The 25,000-nt window shown below is 41.6% G+C and overlaps 2 protein-coding genes across 7 annotated transcripts in view; one reads left to right on the top strand and one right to left on the bottom strand.

Annotated features, from left to right (window-relative positions):
• LOC137975736 (inactive peptidyl-prolyl cis-trans isomerase FKBP6-like) overlaps positions 1-16,923 on the top strand; it is a 45,598-nt gene extending 28,675 nt beyond the window's left edge. For all 5 annotated transcript variants that reach the window (XM_068822912.1, XM_068822913.1, XM_068822915.1 and 2 more), the window contains 6 exons: positions 9,258-9,308; positions 10,242-10,351; positions 13,496-13,572; positions 14,890-14,965; positions 15,551-15,671; positions 16,658-16,923. In XM_068822912.1, the coding sequence (XP_068679013.1) occupies positions 9,258-9,308; positions 10,242-10,351; positions 13,496-13,572; positions 14,890-14,965; positions 15,551-15,671; positions 16,658-16,693 (471 nt within the window). In that variant the 3' untranslated portion in view covers positions 16,694-16,923. The remainder of the gene's footprint in view (positions 1-9,257; positions 9,309-10,241; positions 10,352-13,495; positions 13,573-14,889; positions 14,966-15,550; positions 15,672-16,657) is intronic.
• A 4,834-nt stretch (positions 16,924-21,757) lies between these two features.
• LOC137974991 (putative uncharacterized protein DDB_G0285869) overlaps positions 21,758-25,000 on the bottom strand; it is a 23,996-nt gene continuing 20,753 nt past the window's right edge. For both annotated transcript variants that reach the window (XM_068822022.1, XM_068822023.1), the window contains exon 7: positions 21,758-24,133. In XM_068822022.1, coding sequence (XP_068678123.1) covers positions 24,059-24,133 — 75 coding nt within the window. In that variant the 3' untranslated portion in view covers positions 21,758-24,058. The remainder of the gene's footprint in view (positions 24,134-25,000) is intronic.

Here is a 25,000-nt window from a genome sequence, read left to right as displayed (position 1 = left end):
AGTTGGTTGCCTGTGGAACAGAAATCCTTTCTATTTCATTGCGTGCGTGAAAACAAGAAACCCAATCCGTGTCAAAATTTAATAACCATACGCAACAAAATAATTTTTTCACCGGAGTTCAGGTTCAATCCCTTTTCTGAAGAACATTTTTCTGTAATAATGAAGCAAAAAATAGACAGCAAACTTTCTTTCAAGTAATTCTTGACTAACAAGAATTTGTCAAATTTCCAAGTGTTTTTTTTTTACCTGAAGACTGCGCAGAGTTGAGTGCAAATAAATAAAATTATAAATAACCAGACAACAGAGATTCGAAATCCACTCAAGGTGTTCGATTTGAGTTTCCTCCTACCAGATAATTTGCCGTTTGGTTTCAGTGTTGAGCATAATATTACAGTTAGTAAAATATTAACGAGAATTCGACGAAGAGGTAAATGCGACTAAATTTCTTGTATGCGTTGCGATGTTTATTTCAAGCTTCTAATGCAAATTTTTGAAAGACTAGTTAAAGTACAAAGGGTAAGACTAATTTGCAGAACTGCAGACCGCGGAACCTACGGAACCTTCAAAAATGACTGTTTTTATTGAAATCACATGGTAATAACGATGAGATTTACGTTAAAGTTTGGTAAATATCGACTGAATCCTCCGATTATCGCGTTCCAGGGGCCATTTCAAGCTGTTATCTGCGTATTTGCATCATCTGATTCAAGTTAGTCGATTAACTGGCGGATTTCGTGACAGGTCACAATCTTACCAACTCATTTTACAACCTCAAAAGACGATCTACAATCTTGGACAGAATAAAATGGAACAGAAATGCCCCCTGTCCCCCAAATCAAGGATGAAGGTGCGTGAAGGCCAAAACGCGCCATTTTCCCATCACTGATTTTGGGGGGAGGGGTGGTCTCAATGTTCCATTTAATTTGTCCAAGATTGTAGCTTGGTTTGAGGATTTAAATTTTTTTCGCGACATTCAGGCCACGTGATGCTGTTTGCTGCCTGTCAGTTGTCACTTTGGTTTTTTAGCTCTTTTAGTGCGTTTCCGCATTCTTAAGGCAGTGGGCAAGGTTGGTCTTGTATGATTCCAGTTTTCCTAATCTTTTTCTTGTCATTACTTGGGTCTGTTTAAAGTTGTTTTCGAATTTACAGGTAAGATTGGCTTCGGCCGGTCATTTCCATCATTAGACTTTACAAGTGCAGCTGGGAAGTTGAACCAGGGACTACCAGGATCAAATTCAACGAGTGATCAGAGCGGGTCTTGAACCCGGGATCTCCGGATCTCAAGGCAAGCACCCTAACCACTGGGCCACACTGCCTCCAACAAAAGATGCAACAAAAAGATGGACAAAAAGATGCAACACTTAGCGAGAAATAATATTTCAAGTGAACATAAATACACTTCAATCGTGAAAGTATACGCTACATTTACTTATCGCCTAGAAGAATCACATAAAGTCAACTTTTCAAAATATCAACTTTTCCACAGAGGGAAAAATACGTAGCCGAAGCAACGATACGTCCCTTCCTCCGTTCATGTTTAGGGCACAGTAATTCTTTCGTCGAAATACCTTTGTGAACAGCAACAACAAATAGTCACCGGAAGCAGGGAATTGAGCAGATGGTCATTGTTATTGTGACTTGTCACGCAATCCATCAGTTAATCGGCGATCACAGCTAGAAATGGCATTTGCGTGTCATTGGCCGCTGATTAGCAACTTGAAGGATCTTCTCCAAGACCTCCCACACAAATTTGTCTTCCTCTGTGTTCCATTGGAGACCTAGAGCAGATTCGGTCGGCAATTTCGCAAAGTCCAAGTTTGCATATGACTTAGCCCTTTCAGATTCTGGAATCGCTGCTAGCACATCTCTGTCATTGCTATACCACTTTGTCAAACGGACACCACCGCTTGTTAGTAGCTCCTGGAGTTGACTCACCAGCACAACTGCCTTCTCGGTAGTGTTTGTTGACTTCATCATGTCGTCCACATACATGTTACGCTTCACCGTTTCCACTGTCTGTTCCTCAAACCCTTCTCCATGTAACTCGGCGGTTTTTTTCAAACAGAAATTAGCAATACTCGGGGAAGATGTGGCACCAAATAGGTGCTTCACCATTCTATACTCTTCCAATTCTCGAGACAAGTCTCCATTGGGCCACCACAAAAATCTAAGTGCATCACAGTCCTTAGGTTCCACCAGCACATGATGGACCATCGCTTCAATGTCAGCTACCACTCCAATGGGCTCTTGTCTAAACCGACTAAGGACACCCACTAATTGATTTGTTTGATCAGGTCCTTGTAAAAGTTGTTGATTCAATGACGTCCCTCCGTACTTGGCAGCACAATCATAAACGACCCTCACTTTGCCGGGCTTTAAAGGGTGGGTTACGGGATGATGAGGTAGGTACCACACCGGTCTGTCCTTTATCTCTAACTCTTCATCGGGGACCTTTTCAGCGTGGCCACTTTTAATGTAATCAGCCATTGCTGTCTTGTATTTCTCCAACAAGGCTTCGTCTTTCAGGAGTCGTTTCTTTAGAAGCAAACCTCTTCGATCTGCAACTACCCTGTTGTTAGGTAAAAATGGTGGCTCATGTCGCCAAGGCAGGGCAACCTGAAAGTGTCCATCTACCATCTTAAGAGTTCTCTCCATTATTTCTAGGGCCCTCTTGTCTTCCAACGATGCACAAACTCGCGTCTCGACTTCACAGTTTTGAAAATCTGTTCTCCACAGTCGCTCCAACTGTTGACTACGTTCATCGTCCCGAGCTTGACGATCAATTTCATCTATCTGTAAACGATGCTTGGGTTCATTGGCATCACATTCTAGTTCAAAGACACAGTTCATTTTTGCAACATTTTCTTCATAAGCATCTTCAATGTTTAGCCCTGTAGACAACACAACACTCTTCTTGTGGTCCTTGCAAAGAACATAATCTTCAAAATCTAAACCACCTGCGCACGCAACAGAGCTATCCTCCATACGTAGGTAGTTGACTGAGCGTTCGGCGGTACAGCTTTCTCCACCAACAGGACCTATCACCGTCCATCCCAGGCTGTACCTAATTGCTACTGGTTCTCCTTTGCCACCAGCCCGGCATTCTCACGGCAAGAACAAGCTGGGGTTGTCTTTAAGACCAACAATTAACATGACACTTGTTATGTCCAACTGTCGTAACTCAATATCACGCAAATGAGGCCAATTTTCAAGGTCCTCCTTCTTGGCTATACAGCTCTCAGTTATAGGCATATGCTTGACTGTCCTGACGCTTGAAAGCTCCACTGTCACTGATTCATCCATTGACATCACCAAAAGATCTACTTGTTGACTTTCCACTCAGGTTGAGCCCGTCATCCCTGCTAAAGTGAAGTCCAGCCTCGTGCCACTTGCACCCAATGTCTCCTTCAACCTTTCATGGCAAAAAGTCACTTCTGAGCCACTGTCCAACAAACAATGCATATGTTTCAACAGGTATCAAATTGCTACCTTTGGCTAGGACCTTGACTGGAACAACACTAAGACAGACTCGCTCGCCGGCCCCAGTTGCTGCAGTTACGGCAGCACTTTCACTAGTTACTCCACTGGTTTCACTGTTGGTGTTCACCCTTGTTCCTTCCTGATTAAGCTGGTTTGTACTAACACTTGGCGGGGTTGAATCCACTGGAGGGGGGTGTAGCAGTGTGTTGTGTTCCTTCTTACTTCCATCCACTTGACATTTGTAACTGAGTTTTGGGGCAGTTTCTTGCAAAATGGCCGCTCTGGAGACACTTGATACAAAGGCTTTGTTCATGTACTACTTTCCATCTGTCTTGATGAGATTGCTTCTTAAACTTATCACACTTCCACAATCCATGCTGACCACGACAAACGGTACAAGCAGGCATTGTTTGGTTCTGTCCCCCATTTCCCTGTCGACCTCGGACACCTCCAAATAGTGACATGAGTCTTCGAGGATTTCGACCTCGTTGGTCTCTGCGATTCACATTCTCCCTTTCCTTCGAAGGAGCAGCGTTAAGATCCTCTCCAAACTCATTATTAACAAGCGAAGCTCTGTCCTTTAAGTGTTTCATGAGGTCTGCAAACTTAGATTTCGCTCAAAATGAAATAATCCTTCCTGCACATTCTGTCCACTTGACCCTCATAAACTGTGGCAGCTTCTTGTTCAGTTCCCTTAACGTATTCGTGTGATTCAAATCACTGACGTATTCAGGCCCCATGCCTGACAGTGTTCTATTGGCAACATCTACATGGCGGGCAAATTCAAGTTAACTTGCTCCATCCGCCTGCTTCAAGGGAGGTAGGTCTTCCAACTTCTTGATATGTGCTTTGGCTATGATGTAAGGTAGCCCAAAGTTTTCGCGTAGGGTACTCTTTGCTACATAATATCCCTCGTCTACCGGTAGATTCACACAACTTTCAATGGCATCCCTTGCCTTGCCATAACAGTGTTGGATTGATAGCTGTAATCTCCTGGAGTTGTCGGGGTTATCTTTCTCTAAGCAGGTTTCAAAGTTGTGCATGAACGAAACATACTTTATGGGGTCTCCATCGAATCTCATGTACTCAATCCTTGGGGCAGAAACAACCTGACGCAGTGCTTGTACTATCTCTGCTCTGCTATCTGATGTCACCGATACTGGTTCTCGCATATAATATTCTGCTGGGACTGCACCAGGGGTCTGGGACCAGGGTACCTGAGTTGGCCATTGTGAGTACTCTTTGGTGTTAAAGTGGGTTGTTAATGGTGTCTGTACTTGTTGTGATAATTTTAGCACTGATGGATTTACAGGTGGATTTCTCAATGCTTCAGTGTCCTTTGCGTTATTCAGTTGCTCTGTATGTTTACCTGTTCCAGCTTCATCAACATAAACTGTATACTCGGTTTTTAAGAACACTGGGTTGGGCACTGTAAGTCTTGCTGACTGAAATGTCTTAACAGCTGAATTCATGATTCTTTCATTGTCTCTTAATGTAGGCATCTGCTCCAGAGGTGCAAGCTCTTGTACTAGTTGTTCGTGTGGCTCGATCAGCTGCGACTGAGCCACATTCTGTGCCTGATTCCCATAATGTATAAACTCTGCTAAACGCTCCCTATACTGACTCTTCCTGTATTGATTCTCAAACTCTTCATACACATTAAGACTTGCTTTAGCCCGCTCTTCCTCCATCTTAGCCTCCAACATGTCCTTCTCAAATCGAAGCTCACTTAATTTGCGCTGTAACTGTTGTTCCTGCAGCACTTGCTTGGTCTTCAGTTGGGCTAGGGCAAGTTTTTCCTTTTTCTTCGCCACCGCTAATGAAGCTGAACTTGAGCCAGTTGACACGCTTTTCGTACTCTTCCTTGACCTTCTTGGATAGGATTTTACGTCATTCTCTCGTTTCTTAACACTAGATGTGACTTGAAATTTCCACGTTTCAATTTCATTGTCAAATGTTGCTTTCTTAGACATCTGCTCCTTGTAGTTAGCGTCAGCCCTTTCAACGTCTTCATAACGACTAAGAACATCAAGACATTCAATGTACTCTCCATGGGTGTTGACGAATCTCCTCCAAGCTTCTTCATACGAATCTCGCTTTAATTGTAAGTCCTCCAAAGTTCCACAGTTGTCAATTATGCCTTGAATGTTCCCTCGCAGTCTCGTGAGGGTTGCAACATAACCTGCACAGGAATGTTTCAATGTATTCGCCCTCTCAGCTGTCCTACTTTCAAAACCTGTATTAGATGGTACTTTAACTCGGGAACTTCTTCTTAATTGGGTTCCAAGTCTGCCCTCTGACAGAGTTTCCTGGACATTTTGTTGTTCAAGTTTGTCAGCAACAGGCGCTGATCGAACAGACATTTTGCTCCACTGTACTATTGGCCACAAAACAAATAAACCCCAAACACAAGCAAGATGGCTATTGTCACATACCTTAGAAATCCACTATTTTCTCTGATAGCAAATAAATAATATAAACATCCCACACAAATCTCAAAGGTTGTACATGTAAAACAATTCTCGCAAAGCAACGAGCGTGATGCAGTGTCAAATAACACGAAAATCGTACGCATAAACCAATGTTCTCCCCGAGAACAAAACGATCCAAAACGTTCCCACACACTTGAATGAGCAACAAATCCAGACGTAAATAAGAACCAATCCCTGTTAGAATATCGTTCTCTGCGAAGAATCGAACTAGACGTAAGCTTGAATAATCCGTAGATGTGACACAATTCCAATGAACGCGACAAAGTTCCAAATGCGACAAATCACAACAATTCTTGTCAAATAAATGTTCTCCCTGAGAACAAATTCCAAATGCAAATAACAGACAAATCCTTACTTGATGCCGTGCTTTCCTTGAAAGCAAGTTCCAAATCCGATCAATGAAACTCAAACTCGTCGAAGCTGTGTTCTCCCGGAGAACCAAAACATCAATCGATTCGGCGAGCAGTTCCTCGACTGTGAGTTCCACACAAATTGAACCCTGATTAAAGCATTTATTCCCTGAATACTGCTTCCTATACTTGCACCAAAGATGTCACTTTAAGTATACTTGTACTTGTACATTGAAGAACTGCTTGCTCTTGCAGAAAAAACAACAACAAAAAATGGCGCCTAGCTCTCCCATGCGCTCTCCGGTCACATGACTATCATGTGACCGGAAGTGCGAACCAAAACGCAGATATGCAAATAAAATAAACTAACGACGGTCGGTAGTTACATCATGTAGTATTTCAAGTGAATAGGTTGGCAAAAAAATTCGCGGAAAATCTCTGTCTTTAAAGAGAAAGTTTAAGAAATATTGTTGGCTTCTCAAATTAACAATAACTTCATTTTACACTAGAGTGACTGAACAAATCTTTTTCTGACGTTAAAAACTATGGCTACGTATTAATCATTTGTCACGAAGAACACGGCTACAAATTCCTGTCGTCTTTATGAGGAAACTGCTCGCGTATTTCAACCCACGTTTGAATATTACACAACATGATGAATCAACAACGGCCGAAAAATCTCAAAAAAAAAGCTTTTCCAGCGTAAAACGTATTGAAACAAACAACATATTTGCTTAGAGGCAAAAAAAAAACCCTTCCTATTTCAATTGCGTGCGTGCAAACAAGAAACACAATCCGTGTCACGAACCATATGCAATTAAATACATTTCTCACAGTTCAGGATCAAACCCTTTTCTGAAAAACCTTTTCCGTGAATAATGAACCACAAAATAGACAACAAGCTTTCTTTCAAATAATTCTTGAGTGGCACATTTCCACTTTTTTTTTTTACCTGAAGACTGTGCAGAGTTGAGTGCAAAATAAATGTAAACAGCCAGACAACTGAGATAAACAGGAATTTGAGTAAACAGGAATTAGATGCATTCATAGCCTGCAAGCACGCTCTTCCGTTGAAAATTGCGCGCGGTCGAAATATGTCAAATATAGGGACTTGGTTAATGGTTTCGTAACCAAGCCTTTATATTTCGACTGCGCTCCTTTTTGAACGGAAGAGCCTGTTTGCAGGCTAATGCATTCAAGGCGTTCGATTCCTTCAATGTTGTTAAACCCATACAGAATTTGGTTTCAGTGTTGTACATAACCTCACATTTAGTAAAATTTTAAAAACAAAGCGACCACATTGACATCCGTCGGCGAAAGATGCAATTGCTGTCGAAGTTCATTACTCGTCGCTTTCAAGATTCTAGATATTTATTTTTAACTGCAGGTCTTGTTTATCGAATTGACTTTCCATTCTTGAGCTCCATTAGGGTATCATTTATTTTGTTTAAAGATCTCCCCAAACGCCCTTCGCGTTACATTGACTTCGACGCCATTGCAGGTTAATTAAATATTCTACTGTGTCCTCCGGATAAAATCTACGCATTTCTACTACCCCTTGAAACCTACCAAAGATACGCGCCGAAGACTCTAGGCACAAAGACAATAGTTAGCAGGGGATCGGAGTGACAGGGAAGACCCTATCACTGAGTTTTCGACTGGATTGCCATGTGGCAACCCAGTAAAAGGCACAAGGGTTTGTATCAAAGCAGGGTCACTGGCACAAGGAAGGGTTACGTTTTTGCAAACGTTGGCCGTGTAGCACTTATATTTCAACAGACGTAACTATTAAAGGGTAACGTGAAGTGCTAGTTTTCTACCCATATGAACCATGTGAGCGTTAGCCCAACTAGTGGAAATGGGCCCACACAAGGACAGAGAAAAACTAAGAAAAACTAAGTGTTTTTCTGTCCTTGTGCAGCTGAGTGGTAAAGCATCTTAGCCAAGAGAAAGGGAGGGGAGGGAACGCATCCCCATGCCCCATGATGGTTTTTTTTCTTTTTTTCGAGCTATTTTAAGGTTTGCGCCATGCTGTGAAAGTTATTTTGATCTTGTGCCCATGGAGTGACGTTTTGAGGATTTATTCATCATTTTCAAATTTGGGAAGACCACGTACGCAACACGTTTTTCACATGCATTTTATTATAATTATGACATCCAACCCCATACTTTTTTACTTCCAGAAACATAGGGTGGGGGTGTGCGGCAGGCTTCCTGAAACTCTTACCCTATTTCAGACCAAAATCTGTGATTTTCCCTACCCTATTTCAGGTAAAAAAAGGTGAAGTCTCTGCTGCCTAGAAAGGCCCACCAGGCCGGCGCTTATCTCTGGTTTCTGTAGCATGAAGCGACTAGGAGTATTTCTACTCCCCCATGGATGGGATGCTAGTCCATCGCAAGGTTACCCCAACATTAGATTCGCCTGGACCCATTTATACGCCTGGGTGGAGAGAGGCACTGTGAGAGTTAAGTGTCTTGCCCAAGACCCGAACCCGGACCACTCGATCTGGAGTCAAACACTCTAACCATGAGGCCACCGCGCCTCCCTTTTTTTTAAAAAATTTGATAGTTAGACCAATCTTAAAGGCAATGTTTATACGCTTTTATTAAGAAGGATACAAAACAGTACAAAGTTTCTAGCTTAAAATTCCACACTATAAAGCAATTCAAGACTAGAGTGCACAAACCATCCCCTATTTCAGACCAAAATGGTCAAAATTGATACCCTATTTCAGACCAAAATGGCTAAAAAACACTACCCTTTCGCGCTGCACATACCTATATAGCCCATATGAGGGAGAACCCCACCCCCCCGGGGATCCAACTCCAGTTTTACAAATTTGAAAATGATAAGCGAGTCATCGAAACGTCATTCTAGTCTGCTATGTCTGGTTTTTATTCTTAATTTTCATGAAAATCATTGTTTTTTCTTTAGGCGTTGTCAATTGACCCGAAAAACGTAAAGGCTCTTTACAGAATGGGCAAGGTAGTGAAGTCAGTTTTGTATGAGGGTGAAAATCAGTATGGAGTGTAAGCAATGTGCTGTTTTACGATGTGTCTTCTTCCTTTGGCTGTTACTCCCAATAGGGTCACGAATTACATCTGGTGGCCCCATTATTTTTTAAATGTATGGGGAAGACGGGTCACCCCCCTCCCCCGATATAAGCAAACTTTAGCAGGGTTTACACTACCAGACTTTTCTCACATTTTACTGAGTCGAGTTGGTAAAGCAGGCCAAAGTACTTACATTGTGGTTGGTAGGTGACAGCCAGATGGGTCACCATTCGCAGCCAAGCCAATTTGTCTCTATCAGAAACCTATAAGGGTTGAAACGTGTAACGGCCCCTTGTGTGCTGGGAAACAAGCTTCTGAATATTTAATTTGCTAAGTACCATATTTGGAACAACAAGAGCGAGGGGTTTCCAAATATGGTACTTAGCACTGAAACATTCAACCAATCAGTTCGCACTGAATATTCGGAAGCTGTGAACGCGCGTTACACGTTTCAACCCTTATGGGTTTCTGTCTCTATATAATGCCAACTATTTTCTGTCTTTTGTTATCAAATGGAAGAAAAGATCCTCGTCCTGTAGCGCGGGTTGCACAACATCAGGGCAACCTTTTCTCCTTAATATAAATGGCACCTTACCTATTCTTGGTAGTTGACGATGGATTTCATGGTTGGTACATGTGTGCTTCATATGTTTCCTTCGTCCTATATTGTATTCTTTTCCTAGCAGCAGTTTAGGTGTTATGTTTGGGGTTATTCCCTGTGTTAGTTATTTAATTTACGTCAGAAATACAGTGCAAACGGATAAAGTGAATAAACTATTAAAAGTTAATGATTTTGTTTTAGAGGGGGTGGTATCTTATCCTCATCCACTGAGATACTTATATATTTCTTTTCTTTTTTCCCCAGGCCCTAATGAAGGAAGGGGAATTTGACAGATCAAAGCAAGAGTTCAAAAAAGCTCAGTATTATGATCCGAATAATAAAGCTATTAGAGACGCCTTGATTGACCTCGACAGGTAATATTTCTGGCCTGGAAGGTACATAGTGTGTTATAGGATTATTTGATGCGAGTAAAATGGCTGAAACTTCAAGGTGATTTATTGTTTTGTGAACTTTTGATGAACTTTATTTAAGTGTCAACTGTATTTAGCACTGGGGCGGCTCGAGTTGGGGACAAATTAAATGAACTCATCAAATCGTCCGTTCCGGGTTTTTGAGTACATGTAAAGGGAAAACCGGAGTAGCGTGAGAAAATTAAGACCACTCGGAGCAGAGTATAGAACCAACAAACTCAACCCATATATGATGACCCATATATGATGAGGAATCGAACCTGGGCCACATGCTTTGGTGGGAGGCGAGTGCTCGCCTCTGCACCATCCCAGCTGCTCCCAACTTAATGTGCCATATGGGCATTTAAACAGGTTGTAAGCGTCAAATCCAAGTCCAGAGGGGTCGCGTTTACACGAGTGGGTGGATGGGTGAATGATTGCGTTAGTTAGTAAGTGGCAGGAGTGGATGGGTGAGTGTCTGAATGATTGAGTGGGTATGTGAGTGGATGGGTGAGTGTTAGGGAAGTTGAGTGGGCGCTCATGGAGTGAGCGCTAACCGGGCAGCACACTGATAGATTTGCCGCCAAAATGTCTTCCAAATTTAAACTTTTAGATTGTACAACGCTTTGAACCATTGGGATATCTGATTTACAACATCTTTGGGATGGCGAGGATTTATAGCCGGTCACTTTTACACAAAATCTCATCGTCAACTCTCAAAAGGCCGCTTTCACCGAACCTCTGGCGCTGTTTGGTCGACCTCAATCAATCAATTTATTTGTTTATTAGCAATGTAATATCATCACAGTCCTAGGCGACTCGCAATTAGCAAAGCTATTCTAGGCAGGCCACATTTCTAAAACAAGTCCTGTCTCTGCTATTGATCACATATTATTAAATAAAATCCTGTTAAAATCGCATAGAACATACAAATTAAGAAATCAGTTAATTAGTTAATTAATTACAAAGTTATCAAGATATCAAGTTATCAAGGATGGCACAGTCGGTTGGTGCGCGACCTTGGTGCAAGAGGTCCTGAGTTCGATTCCCGGATCTCACATCCTTGTTTCGACTTCTTTCCTTTCCGTGTAGCTAAGTAGCTTTAAAAACCCGTAAAACGGAGCACTGATGGAAAGGGGGGAGTAAAATGAGCGCACCGTCGACCTCAGGTTTGTCAGTTGAATTACTGTTACGAGTTATCGACGTTAAATATGGTTGCTTTACTTTACTTTACTCTTATACAAAGTAGAGACATGACGAATTACAATTTAAAATGATTAGATTTGAATCTAAATTTAGATTAGTCGAAAAGTTCCTTTAACTTTAATTAGCAGACGAGAGATATTTGTATGCCAGACGTGTCTTTCTCTCGAACAAACTTTTTAACTCTATATCTTCATGTAGGGACCATAAACTCTCAAATTTGTTTCCACCAGCTGCCCATTTATCCCAAAAGCTCAGGAGCAATAAACGTTTTATAATTCGATGTGCAAGGCCAATCGGTACAAGAACTCTTTTTTTATCAGTCATCTGTTGTTGTAATGTAGTTTTTTAATATCCCTTTTTAATATCTTTTTTTCCTCTTGCTTAGTTCCGTTGTATTTGATATTTTTTAGCCTTTCTCTGTTATTATAGGTCACATGTAGTTACAGAACCTTTCGTTGTATTTATTTGTATATATTATATCTATATTTTTATATAATCTATTTATTTGTATACGTAATTCAGTCTACGGTCTGCGAAGTGTATTTTAATGAACAGTCTATCTGTCTGGGTGCATGAGGGAATAAGAGGGTGGGTGGATGAATAGGTGGCTCAGTGGGTGACTTAATACGTTTGCATTAATGTCCTGGCAGTACTGCATGACATTTGTAAGCTGAGCGTGGTTTGTCCTGACTCCCACGACCCAAGGGGTTTCAATAGAAGCCGGTTACCGGCGGTTTTTAGCGCCGCCTGTAGGGCCTCTGTAACTACTGTTTGTTTAACCTACGACTTGGCTCCTGTGTCTGGGTTTGCGAAGCGATCACAACTATGCACCTACTATTCCACCATGGCCAGCCGTATATTGAAACCTCAACACCCGTCGACTATAGCTCAGTGGTACAGCATCCAAATTAGTGATTGGCAGATATGCACCTTCAGAAATGCCTAATTAGATGCATGCTGGTTTCAAAAAGCATCACGAAGTGTCCCTTTTTTCTTCTCCCCAATTTGTGTCTCAAAATACAGACAATTAACGTCATTAAGTGTTCCTCCGATAAACAGCTGCATTTACCCGAAGCTGAAAATAACGCTAACCTTTACCCTTACCTTATTGTTGCTTATTGTTGGCATAGGCTTGAAGGAACACTTCGTCAGAGTTGGATGTCAAAAATTTGGTGTATAATAATAATACCAACTTCATTCATTTAATTCAATAAAAGGGAAGGATACCACAGGTTATCCCTATCGATGATATCCTCCCCGCAGCCGGATATAATTGACTGAGAGTCGATTTTGATGAGGGAGGAAAACCGGAGTACCCGGAGAAAAACCCTCGGAGTCAGATTGAGATCGAATGAAGCTCAGCCCACATACGACCCGAGGCCAGAGTTGAACCCGGGTCACAGAGGTGGGAGGCGCGGTTGATAACTGCTAAACCACCCTGACTCCTCATGGAGGCGTTCTCCTAATTAGGCGTATTTCTGGAAGTAAGTGGTAAGTTTCTCGAGGGAGGCACGGTGGCCTCATGGTTAGAGTGCTCGACTCCGGAGCGAGCGGTCCGGGTTCGGGTCCAGGCCGGGGACATTATGTTGTGTTCTTGGGCAAGACACTTTACTCCCACGGTGCCTCTCTTCACCCAGGTGTATAAATGGGTACCGGCGTAATGCTGGGGGTAACCCTGCGATGGACTTGCATCCCAACTAGGGGGGAGTTAAAATTACTCCTAGCCGCTTAATGCTACGGAAACCGGGGATAAGCACCGGCGTGTTGGGTCATTGGCTCGGAAAGCGCTTACCTTATCACCCTGACTCCTCATGGAGGCGTTCTTCTAATTAGGCGTATTTCTGGAAGTAAGTGGTAAGTTTCTCGAGTTTGTACCTTCATCGTTTCCTTTTTTTCCATCAGAACAGTGAGCCAGTTCCGTGCTCTGGAAAAGGAGCGATGTGGGCGAATGTTTGGTTCTTCAACAGCGGCCAAGAAAGGTATCACTGAGTCACTGGTCACTGAGTGCGCCGATCAAAACGGACAGAGATGAATAAAACTAAAATGTAGCCGGTGCTAAGTGAAGAAAACACGTGGGAGAAAGTCACAGTGAGGATCGCTTATGCGTCGAATTGGTTGAGAATAAAGCGCGACATCTCTCGAGCAAAGATAATCATGATTGTTCTTATACAAATAGCTTTTCATACGAACAATCAAGAGAGCAACCGTAACACGTCACAGTTATTTAAGATGGATGCGCCCGTGAAATTGGAAAACAAAAGTAAGCAATTCTGAAATTCATTTATTTCGGAAGCACACGTTTTCTTTGAAAACGGGAAAACAAAGTTGATTGTAAACATTTCCTGTTGTTTTGAAGTTATTTTTTGTTGGAGTCGAGGTTTCCTTTAAACTCCTTGTTGTCAGGAACAGGCCATAGTTTTTTTAAAGACCAGATAACTTTATCCGGTGGATAAAACATGAAGATTTCATTATTTTCCCATGTGACCTTGAATAGGCACTGTCTAAGTACTTCCAAGTAAAGGCGTGACCGAAAAACTTAGCCAACTCATTTTTCACGTGGAGTATATTTTATACTCTGAACAGTGACTTATCCACTGGATTAAGTTATCCAGCCATTGAACAATTGAGGCCAGAAAGGCAAAGACATGTTCCCAAATGGAAAACGGACGTTCGGGGCGTGTCCTGCAAAGCAGGGCTATTTTTGTTTTGGTAAGAATTATCGGCCTACATCTTGGATAGCGGGACTAAGGGCCGATTTACACGATACGATTTTGTCGCATGCGACAAGCTCACGACAGGCCTACGACATGACTTACTATTGTCGCAGCGTTTTAAAATATGTTTTAAAATGCTACGACATTTTTTCTGACGTACACAACAATCGTAAATCATGTCGTGGGCCTGTCGTAAGCCGTTGTCGCATGCGACAAAGTCGTACCGTGTGAATCGTCCCTAACAGAAGCCTCAGGTGACTAAAAAACAATTGCACTCAGTGAAAGGAGGACAGTATAAAATCGTAGTGGGGGAAGGGGTGCGGTCCCGACCCTCGTCCCAATCCTCGACCGGCTGTGTGCTTTCAAATGGCGGTCCATTACGAACGTTGGACCTTGAACAAACGTCCTCCTCCCAAAAAACGCCTTCTCTGCAGGCTATGCGGGACGTTTAAGTCCATTGATTTGGCCATTAAATATTTTGGTTTTTTCGTCGTAGTTGATGCTTTGGCTCCCTGATATTGAACAAACTGTAGGTATTTCTCGCGGTAATGTAATTATTGACCATTTTTGTTTCCTTTGCAGGAGTGACAAACGATGAAAAATCTGCATCTGCAAGCCTTTCGGAAGAAAATAAAGAAGTCCTTATGAAAAGGCTAAGGTGCGGCTTGTTTTACGTAATGTATAGGGTGGTTTTCAATTGAGTGTTCTAATTACTTCGACCAATCACAGCAGGTGCAAACAGGGCAATGAAACCAATCCAAATTCTTAGCAATTCCGTGTAACTTGCTCAAAGCGCGGGAAAAATAGCGTGTGCAAGTCGGGGTTAGTTTTGGTTTTCCTTCTAATTGGTTGATAAACTGGCGCGAGATTTTTAAACCAATCCTGACTAAACGTAGCAATCGCAGTCGCGTAATTGCATTCGACAGTCATTTGAAAACCGCTCTAATACCAAAACTATAACCCCAACATTTTGTTATTTTGACCTCGTAAAGTAACAACTTACGAAGTCTTAAGAAATTTAATATAGATGGAAAAAAAAAACTGCATAATACGATTGTTTGAGCAGATGGTAAAGACGTGTTACGGTGTATATTCATGCCCGACCACTGCAGACGCGTGCAAATCGCGGACTCCACGCGCCGCTTGGAAATTTCTGAATTCGCAAAATGTCCGGGGCTTTACATGATTGGTGAATGTTATGGCAGGATGCAGGTTTATTATTTTGTTGTTGTTTTCGTTGCAGAGACTTCAAGGAAGAGAAAAATTCTCCAGTACTATCTTTACCATCAACGTTGACAGAGAAGGAACGGGATTATATCAAAACGGCAGCTAAAGATCTGGGGCTAAGAGTAGAAATCAAAGAGGTACGGAGAGAAGGAATCGTGTTGCGCATGTCAGTCTCAATCCCGTGAGGGGTTGTTTTTCACTTGCGATAAACGCGTAAGCAATAAACACAGACTGGGTAGCGTTTGGTCCATGTGTGTCTTGGATATTAAGCAAAGGCCACAACAACTTAATGCACCATCACGAGTCATCGTCTCACGATTTCTGTAAATTTCGGTCCAGCTCCACAGACACACGAAATCAACTCGGAAATGAATTGCTGACTCGTTGACTCAATTAGGAGATCACACGGCAGTGGACAGGATGTTAGGATGTTGAAATAATCGAGAAATCAGACAGATGAGTGTTGCCTTTGTAGTCTTCTTGGATGACGACCGCACACAACACTTGTTCTTAAATTCTTTGGACTCTTAAAGAACCCAACACTTGTACGGCAATTTACTCATCATTACTGAGTGACTAACGTGTGTGTTTGTAGCACTTTGAAAAAGGAACTTCGGTGATCTCCTAATTGGGTCATTCGCTCTGACGAAGGGCTAATGCTCGAAACGTCAGCTTTTAGTATCCCTGTACGGTGGCCAATTTACATTATCAACTCCGTTGATAAAACCAATCTTTTTGTTTGTAGCACGGACCTGCATGCAGTAACTAGTTGTTTGCTTCGTCTGCTGCCAGGCCATATTTCTGTAAGGGAATGCTGAAAAACGGCACGGTAGAACTGAATAAATCATGAAATTGTACGTTAAGTCTCAACCGTCTATGTTGAGCCTTCTCACTCGTTTATGCTCGTTTGACCAAAACACTGGAACATTTGAAAAAAACTCTCGTCATTCTTAAACAGTCTTGATGTTCAAACAACGAGCTACTCAGAGCTAAGGCAACTGTCAGTGGCCGTGCGAAATGTGTTGGAAGAACATACGAAACGCTTTTGTCGAACTTTATTTAATGATAGAAACGGACGCTCATTTACTATAACCTTTCTGACAGATTGTATTTCCGTCATCAGGGTACAAACAAGGACCTGAAGGTGTTCAAGGAGTGATGCCGGCTTCGTGGACTCTTTCAGATCACACAGGCCTGTGACACAGGACTCCCATTTCTCGAGCGAAGTTAATCGGTGGTAGTCAAACATTTTGTCATCTTGACAGCGACATGGGCTGAAAATGTAAATTGTCTTTTGATGACTCACAAAGCCTCGCTGTAAGCTTCAGGAAACTGCCTGTTCATGTTTGCAAAACTGTCAGAGTTATTAAAAACCAGTTCATTGTTTAATGTAGTTCCACAATTTTGATTCGCCACTCAACTACGGGGTATACTTTGGGGTAAAAACCTGATACTTTTTGTTAACTTTGTTTCGATAGCTCGTGTTAATATTTATACACTTAATGTACGGTCCCGAGGGAAACTAACTAGTTTCCCGAGGGACCAGACATTAAGTTTAGACTTTTCCTGCATCAATCGCAGCAAAACATCCGGAGCGGGCAACAACTGCGAATTGTATCCTGGTCGGGATACATTTGAATTTGATCAGGGCCACGTGACAAAGAATTAACCAATCACAGTGCTCGTTTTGTTGAGCGAAAGTCTAGGTATATAACAATAGGTGTTGTTTTTTTTTCTCTATTTTAGGAGGCAGTGTTTGCCAGTGGTTAGGGCGCGTGCCTTGAGATCCGGATATCCCGGGTTCAAGACCCGATCTGACCACTCGTTGAATTTGTTCCTTGGTAGTCCCTGGTTCAACTTCCCAGCTGCACTTGTAAATAGCCAACTGATGATGATGAACGTTACTGAAGTCTCAAGTCTTATAGCTCAGGCACAGTGTATTACTAAGTGGGGAGACTGTATATATAAAACTCTAAATTCACATTCAAACTCTGAATTTGAAACTCTGAATTCTAGTTCTAAAAATAACTACCGAATAGATAACGCTCCCCGGATCATAAAGGAATAAGAAATAAGAAGCGAGGCGAACTGGTGCTAACTCTTGCAAAGGACACAGTCGCGAGTCATCTATTAACGAGGCTATGTCTGTCTGTCTAGTGCCTTTTTAAAGGTACTGATTGTAGGTGCTGATCTTAACTCCCGGTTAAATTTGGACCAAAGAAGTGGTCCAAAATGCCTGAGAGAGTGTTTGCCGTATTTTGTAGCGTTGAAGCTTTCCTGTCTGAAGTCTGCGTTTCTGAGATTGTAGTTTGTACGACTAATGTTGAATAGTTCAGTTACTGAACTTGGCAACACGCCGTGCTTTATTTTGAACATGAAAATGGCTATGTCCTGAAGCCTCCGATTCAGTGTAAATTGTTGTCATTTTTGCTCTTCTTAGGAGACTGTCCGTAAGCCCCTTTCGTTAATGCGCTCCAGTTTCCGCCTTGCAGAAGTGCCAAACGAGACTACGGTATGGTCGGTATGTGAAGTGTGGCATAATGGCTGTTTTATAGATTGTTAGTTTTGCTGTTGTGGGGATCAGGTTCCTTAATCTAGATAACACTCCAATACTTCTGCTTGTCACTTTGGTGCAAATTTGCTTAATATGTTCCGAGAACTGTAGGTTTACATCGCCGGAGTATCACCCCCAGTAGTTTAATCTCTTGAGCCTGCCGAATTGTATGATCGTCGATGTGCACCGTCTTCATAACTTCCTGCTTGGCTCTTGACATAACCAGTACTTGATATTTTCAATGGATTACCCGAGAGCTAGTTGGATTTATATCAGCGAGCAGTTGTATTCCCGTCCTCCTCATGCAAGACTGCTGACGACGTAGTCAATCTTCACACACGAAATATATATTTGGTGGTCGTCAGCGTAAGCACTTAGTTGAGATGGAATATTTTCATAAAACAAATCGTTTTGGTAAAAGTTCCACAACACTGGACCAAGCGACGACGACCCCTGGGGGCATCCGCGTATTACAGCTTTCCATTCACTTCAGGTATCGCCTAGTCATACCCTTTTTTTTCCTGTTGGTAAAGTAGGACTTTAAAGGGGAACTCCGGGGTAAAATTGAAGGTATTTTGTGTGTTTGGCCTCGGGTTTATGTCTCAATTTTTGATAACATCATTCCCATATCGTTTCATTCAAATGAAATATTGCACCTGAAAGACGACCGAAAATGCAAATAGAAACCCGCCCTCTTGAAAATTGCCCGCTTGTTCAGAAAGCGGTCAGCGTATCATCGTGTGACGTAGAATCGTCAAAACCCAGAGTTGTGTACAATATTTTGCATTGGCGAAGAAGGGGTTTTGCCTTTATATCATCGCTAAAAATGGCCGATTCTGGGACGTATTCTAATAAAATCGATGAGGAACATGCCTGCGAAAGTTTTTCAATTCGGCCGTACCAGTTTGAACAGCGTGTGAGCTCTGATAAAATGCCAAGGGGTCGCTACATAGACTATAAGCTTGGAGCTTTGAGAGTAGCAGGTCCGTCAGGGGATGAGCAATCAAAGGCTTTGCTCATGTCAGTAGATAACACTCCAACTGTGTGGTTGTTGTCGAAAGATCTCTTCCAGTCTTCAACCAAACACACCCACGTAGTTTCGCAAAACATAACTGTATCGTTCAGGGGCACCCAACGAGAATATAGTTCAAAACCACTTAAACATAGCATTGTAAAACGTATTTTTGTATTTAAACGGTGGATATAGGCATATTTTTATCCCCTAAAAATTTTTCATCTGTTCGGATTTCCTAGCTGAAAGTCAAGTGATCCGAAAATTATAGAGAGCAAAACGTACCTTTTCGAAATTTTCAGTCAGAAAAAAGGCTTCCGAAAAATACTAGGTGACCTTTTTAGGGTAAAAATCCTTTAAAAATGGGCAATTATACCATTTTTTAGGGGCTCGAAAATCCTAGGACAGGCAGGAAAGCAAGAAATTTTACAACAAATGTTCCGAAAATCGTCTTCCGAACAGATATTTTCCGGAAATTGACCTTGGGTGCCCTTGATCGTTTAGGATATGCTGAGTCAAACGGAGTATGAAGGTCAAGTCTATTCCTCTTTGAGAACAGGTCATGACATTGAAGACCTCAAACCACTATGTAGTCAGCATGGTCTACTGTAACTGAGAATAGAGCAACTGATTAATGATAACAAGCTAGAGATTTCCAGGAACAGGTTTGAGTTTCTCTTGTCGTTTACGCGGATTTTGAGTGCCACACCACCAAGATTCAGCCCACCTTACTCGACCCTAACGACATACTCCCCAGAAAAATGTAAAAACTTCAAGCGTGTGGTTTCGCTTACGATTGTTTCCGAATGATCAGAATACTGTCGACCTCCTGTACTACGTGGAAAAGATGCGGTAGACAATTTCCTAAAAGCCTTGCAGCAAGTAGAAGAAAGAATTTTAGGTCTCGTGTCCTATGCTGACCGAGGCACTCCAGGGGCCGCGGAGTACGTTTGAAAGTTTGGGGGGGGGGGGGAGGGGAGGGGGCTAGGTCTTGGTGTAAATTATTGCGTCTTTGATCAAGCCTAAAACAACACTGAAAATGCTGAGGATATGCGAGAGGGTGTGGTTGTTGAGAGACAGGTTTGCTGATGACAAGGCGTCAAGGGGCTGTGTCAGGGGATCGCCGTTGATTTTGCGTAGTTACCAATTACTCGTCCTTAGCATGATTCAACTTAACGTCAACCCAGAAATTACTTTTACACAACACAACTCAAAACTTCAGGGAAAAAAAAGGTCCGTCGAGTGTAGATAGTTACAAACAATGGAGATCAACGTTTAAAAAACTGTCATGCTAAAGAGTTTTCAAGAACCCCGGAGGCATGCAATCCATTTTAACCTTCAATTTTCCCCATCCGTGCCTTCTTTTGTATTTGCTGTCTTATTCAAGCCATATTTAACGTCGATAACTCGTAACAGTAATTCAACCGACAAACCTGAGGTCGATGGTGCGCCCATTTACTCCCCACTCTCCATCAGTGCTCCATTTTAAGGGTATTTTTAATTTAGCTACTTAAGCTACACAGAAAAGAAAGAAAAGTCGGCCGTAGGGGCCTGAGTTGGCTCGCGCGCCACTTTTAAGCAGTGGTGGAAAAGGTATGTGAGTAAATCGAGGAGAAAATTGCACTGGGCAAGGAAGCATGTAATAAAAACAAGAGGCGGCTGATTATAATCGTTAGGAGCTTAGACCAGTCACTAAGGGAAAGGCGTAGTCAAAGCTCTTGTACGGAATGTGGCACTCTTTCCAGCTGAACCCTAGACTCGACAACCTGGAATATTCCTGGAGGCTTTTGACATATGGGTCCGGAGAATGGTTAAGAGAATTAGCTGGGTGGATAAGGCATTAAATCAGGCATTATTGAATAGAATGCAATGAAGACAGGCAAGTTGCATGAGACATATTCTGGGAGAGAGATTGGGATACTTAGTACAGATCATTGAAAAAACCATTCAAGAAAATATCCAGAGGAAGGAGAAGAGTAAAGATATTGGACAATCTCAATGGAAAAGTAGCTAACGTGAAATGAAAGCTCTACTTAGAGACCAGGATCGTTGAAACTCTATCCCGGACCTGTCCAAGGGCAGAGCTCTTGAGAAGAATAAGTGAACGAATGAATGGTATAGCGGAATATCATGAAATGTTCGTATATTTGAACTGTGGAAATAGACCATTAGGGAGTTTAAGATCTATGACGCGACGGCAACGAAAACGTCACAAATTTTGCATATTTAATGAGCAAAAACAATAGCTTTGCACGCTGTGCACGTGCATTTTTCATTTTTGTACATTTCTTTCACGTTTTCGGCATATCTGCGACGTGAAATGACGAATTCTCAAGTTTTACGGGGAACGTGAACAAAAGGCAGCGAATTTGAATTTTCTGTCGTAGATTCAATACCGCACCTCCTAATTCAGTTCCTGGGGAGTTACACTAGTTTTTAGAAGTTAGACAAGCCGACATAACGACGAAAAAGATTAATAAACCTGAACTTGCAATTTTAAATGACGTTTTCGTTACCGTCGCGTCGCAGATCTTAAAGTCCCTATTTTCGAATTCTCACGGCTGGACTGGATCTAGCATGAAATGGAGCCTAATGCAGGCAAATCTTTTCAAATGCAAATTAATTTGCCCGCATTAGCCTCCATTTCATGCTAGATCCAGTCCAACCGTTAGAATACGAAACTGGCCTATTGAAATACATGAAAGTTAAGTTGAGCAGCAAAATTAAGCAGCGACAAAGAAAGCCTGGCCAAGCCCCATTCAAGCCGAAATTATTTATTCAGGTTTTCTTCGAAACTCTACAATTTGACTAGACTCAGAGTTCGCACTACCAGGAGATTATAAAATTCCAGGAGTTTTGCAGGTTGTAAACAAAAGAAACCCAAGACCCCAACATGGAAATTACAAATCACTTTTCCTTTAGAACATGGTATTAAGGAGTTTAAGCAAAGATGACGGCTACGACAACGATAACGCCACAAAGCAAGAATATGATTGCAGCCCGAATCTCCGTACATTTCTTTGCCGTTTCACAACGTGAAATCACCTACTTTTAAGGCTGGTTTTCACTAGCGACGGAGTCGTAGTCGGGAGTCGTAATCAGAAGCGCAGAGCCATACTATCTGGTGAAAATCAAACTGTCGGAGTCAGAAGCAGAAGCGGAAGAATAAACCAATCACAATGCTCGATTCCAAGCATTATGATTGGTTGGTTCTTCCGCTTCTGCTTCCGACTCCGACAATCTAGTTTTCACTGGATCATAAGCGATGGAGTCATAAGCGGAGTCGGAAGAAAATGGGAACGTTCTGATTCTTCCGACTCCGATCTTTGATTTTCACTAAGTCATAAGCGCTCTTACGACTTCGAGTCCGTCATTAGTGAAAACCAGCCTTTAGGTTTTGCCACCGACGTAAGTATACAACAATGGATCATTCGTTTTCTAGTTTTGCTTTAAAACCGTTTGTATCCATCCAGTTACAGGATAGTTCGCATTTAATGTACAATGTGAACAAAAAGGAGTAATCGCGAAATACTTCCAATAGCGCTAAGTTAAATTTTGGAGTGAAGTTTTTGTTGTCCTTGCTTAATCTCCCTACTTACTAGGTCTAAGTGCACGTAGAGAAACTTTTTGAGAACTGTCTCATTCGCTTTTTTCTTAATATCTAGTCCATCATCAATAAGCTTTAGCTCCACAGCTTTTTATCTACAAACTGCATTTTTGTGGAAAAACGATTCAAATTTTTTTTGAATACCGCAACTAATATCAATAGAAACACCTTTGAGGAGTTTTCCAGGAGTTGATACCAACATTGAATTTTCAAAGAGCTTTCCAGGGACTTGGAAGAAATTTTCAAAAATCCAGACCGCCCGGTTGTTCAAAAGCAGATTAACGCTAATCCCAGATTAAAAATTAACCAAGGCGTATTTTTCTCTACTCCCAAAATGCTGTTCAACGCTGATATTCGGCAAAACTTTACATTAGAAGTCAATCTCGAAAAACAAAAATAAGCAAAAAGGAACTTTCAACAAAAAGTTGAGAACATGAAAAAAAAGTTAACGCTAATCCTGGATTAAGTTATCGACTTACGAACAACCGGACCCAGGAGTTTTTCAGGAATTCCAGGAATAGTGCAAACCCTGTAGACTATACTGTAATTAGGCTATAAAACACTAGTAAGGACATGTTTAGATCAATTTTTTAAAACGAAAACTTTACCATTTTGTAGTTTTTCCTTTCAATCTTCCGATCAATTTCTATTCGAACTGTTCGAAAGTAATTTGTTAAACTTGCATTTTTCACTCTTGAATAAACGCGCATTTAATATTTCACAGTAGCAAAAATGCAAGCTTGTTGTAAAAAACGTTAATGTTAAAAAATGCATAAAATGTCTTAAATTACCCATTACTACAGTGATCTTTCTTCTCATATAAAAATACAACATTACCTTTCGTACCGTTTAAAAGGCTCATTCAAAAGGTTTAAATATTTTACCGACATTTCTTCGCCAACACTTGAATCGATCAAAGAAATGCAATGTTGTGCCGAGGTCGTTCAAATGGTTAAAACATCGCGCCAACAATGTAAAATTGATTAGCAGGAATGGGGAACAAGTTACCCAACTGATCTTGAAATTCGTGTTTCAGAATACAGAGAGTTCAAACGGATTTAACTACATTCAACGTTTTTGAAAACAAAGGGAATGTTCAACGATGTTGAATGAAGGCCGCGGTTTAAGGCAGTTTTTGATCACACTTTGAGCAAACTTTCCTTTTTTAGTTTCAAAAACTGGTTCAACAGAATTAAAAGCAAGTAATGAAACCGTTTAAACGAGCCTTAAATATAAGAATCCAACATTTTGGGCTTAAATATCAACAAGTGAAAATCTTACGAACGGTTGTGAATTTTAAATCAGTTCGAATTTGAAATCTAAAATCATCGTCCATTTTGTAACGAAACAATCAACTCCACAGCTTTTTGTTTATTGGAAATGGACTTGGGGTATTTCGGGAAAGGTCAGCCAATGGCGAAAAACTCTGGAAGAAAAAAAAAAGCAAACCTTATAAATTAATTTATTACATTTTTTTTTTAAAGTAAGGAATGTACAGAACAGGACCCAGTTATTGAAAGCCCAGATAACTTTATCCAGTGGATAAGTCACTACCCTGAGTATAAAATATGCTTCACGTTTAACGTTCGCCAACATTTTTCACGATTACGTGAACAAATACTGAAATCTTTGCAGAGACTGAAAGTGACGGATGGTGACTTATCCACCGGATAAAGTTATCTGAGTGGGGGTCGTTTCTCAAAGATCCCGAAACTTTTCGGGCGTATTTCGGGTGATGAAAAAACGGTTTGTACCTTCAAAAGGAAAAAAAGTCATGCAACTTTGCAATTATGTTGTTTTCTCTGGTGTTGAAAATGTGTTTTAAAAGATCAATCCTTTAAAGTGAACAGATCTTAGTTTCACGATCTGCTTTTGGGGCCCGAAAAGCTCCCGGGACTTTGAGAAACAGCCCCTGGGCTTTGAACAAATGGGGCCTGATGACTAAGAATACTTTAAGTTATTATATGACTACTAGCTCCGTTTAGCGGGCAGGATGAACCAAATCCCGTGCTGTGATTGGCTACCCGCGCGGGTAAGATGGAGCTATCTTGCCCGCTCAGGATTTCTCGCTTGGTCCCGCACGATCAGTGATCATTCTTTGGTTTTTTATCCCATATAATAAATCCTTTATTGACCAAGCCTGTTCGGTCAATAACCCAAATATACACTCCTTGCTGCTGCAGGCGAGCGGATTTCAAAGCGAGATTCGGAAACACATCGCATAGTACAATGAACAGTATCTATTAAAATTTTGTGGGTTTTAGGATGATTCCCAAAAGAGTTCAACTTTTGA

Source organism: Montipora foliosa, chromosome 11, assembly GCF_036669935.1.
Source record: "Montipora foliosa isolate CH-2021 chromosome 11, ASM3666993v2, whole genome shotgun sequence".
Lineage (NCBI taxonomy): Eukaryota > Metazoa > Cnidaria > Anthozoa > Scleractinia > Acroporidae > Montipora > Montipora foliosa.
This window is presented reverse-complemented; position numbering and strand designations above follow the sequence as displayed.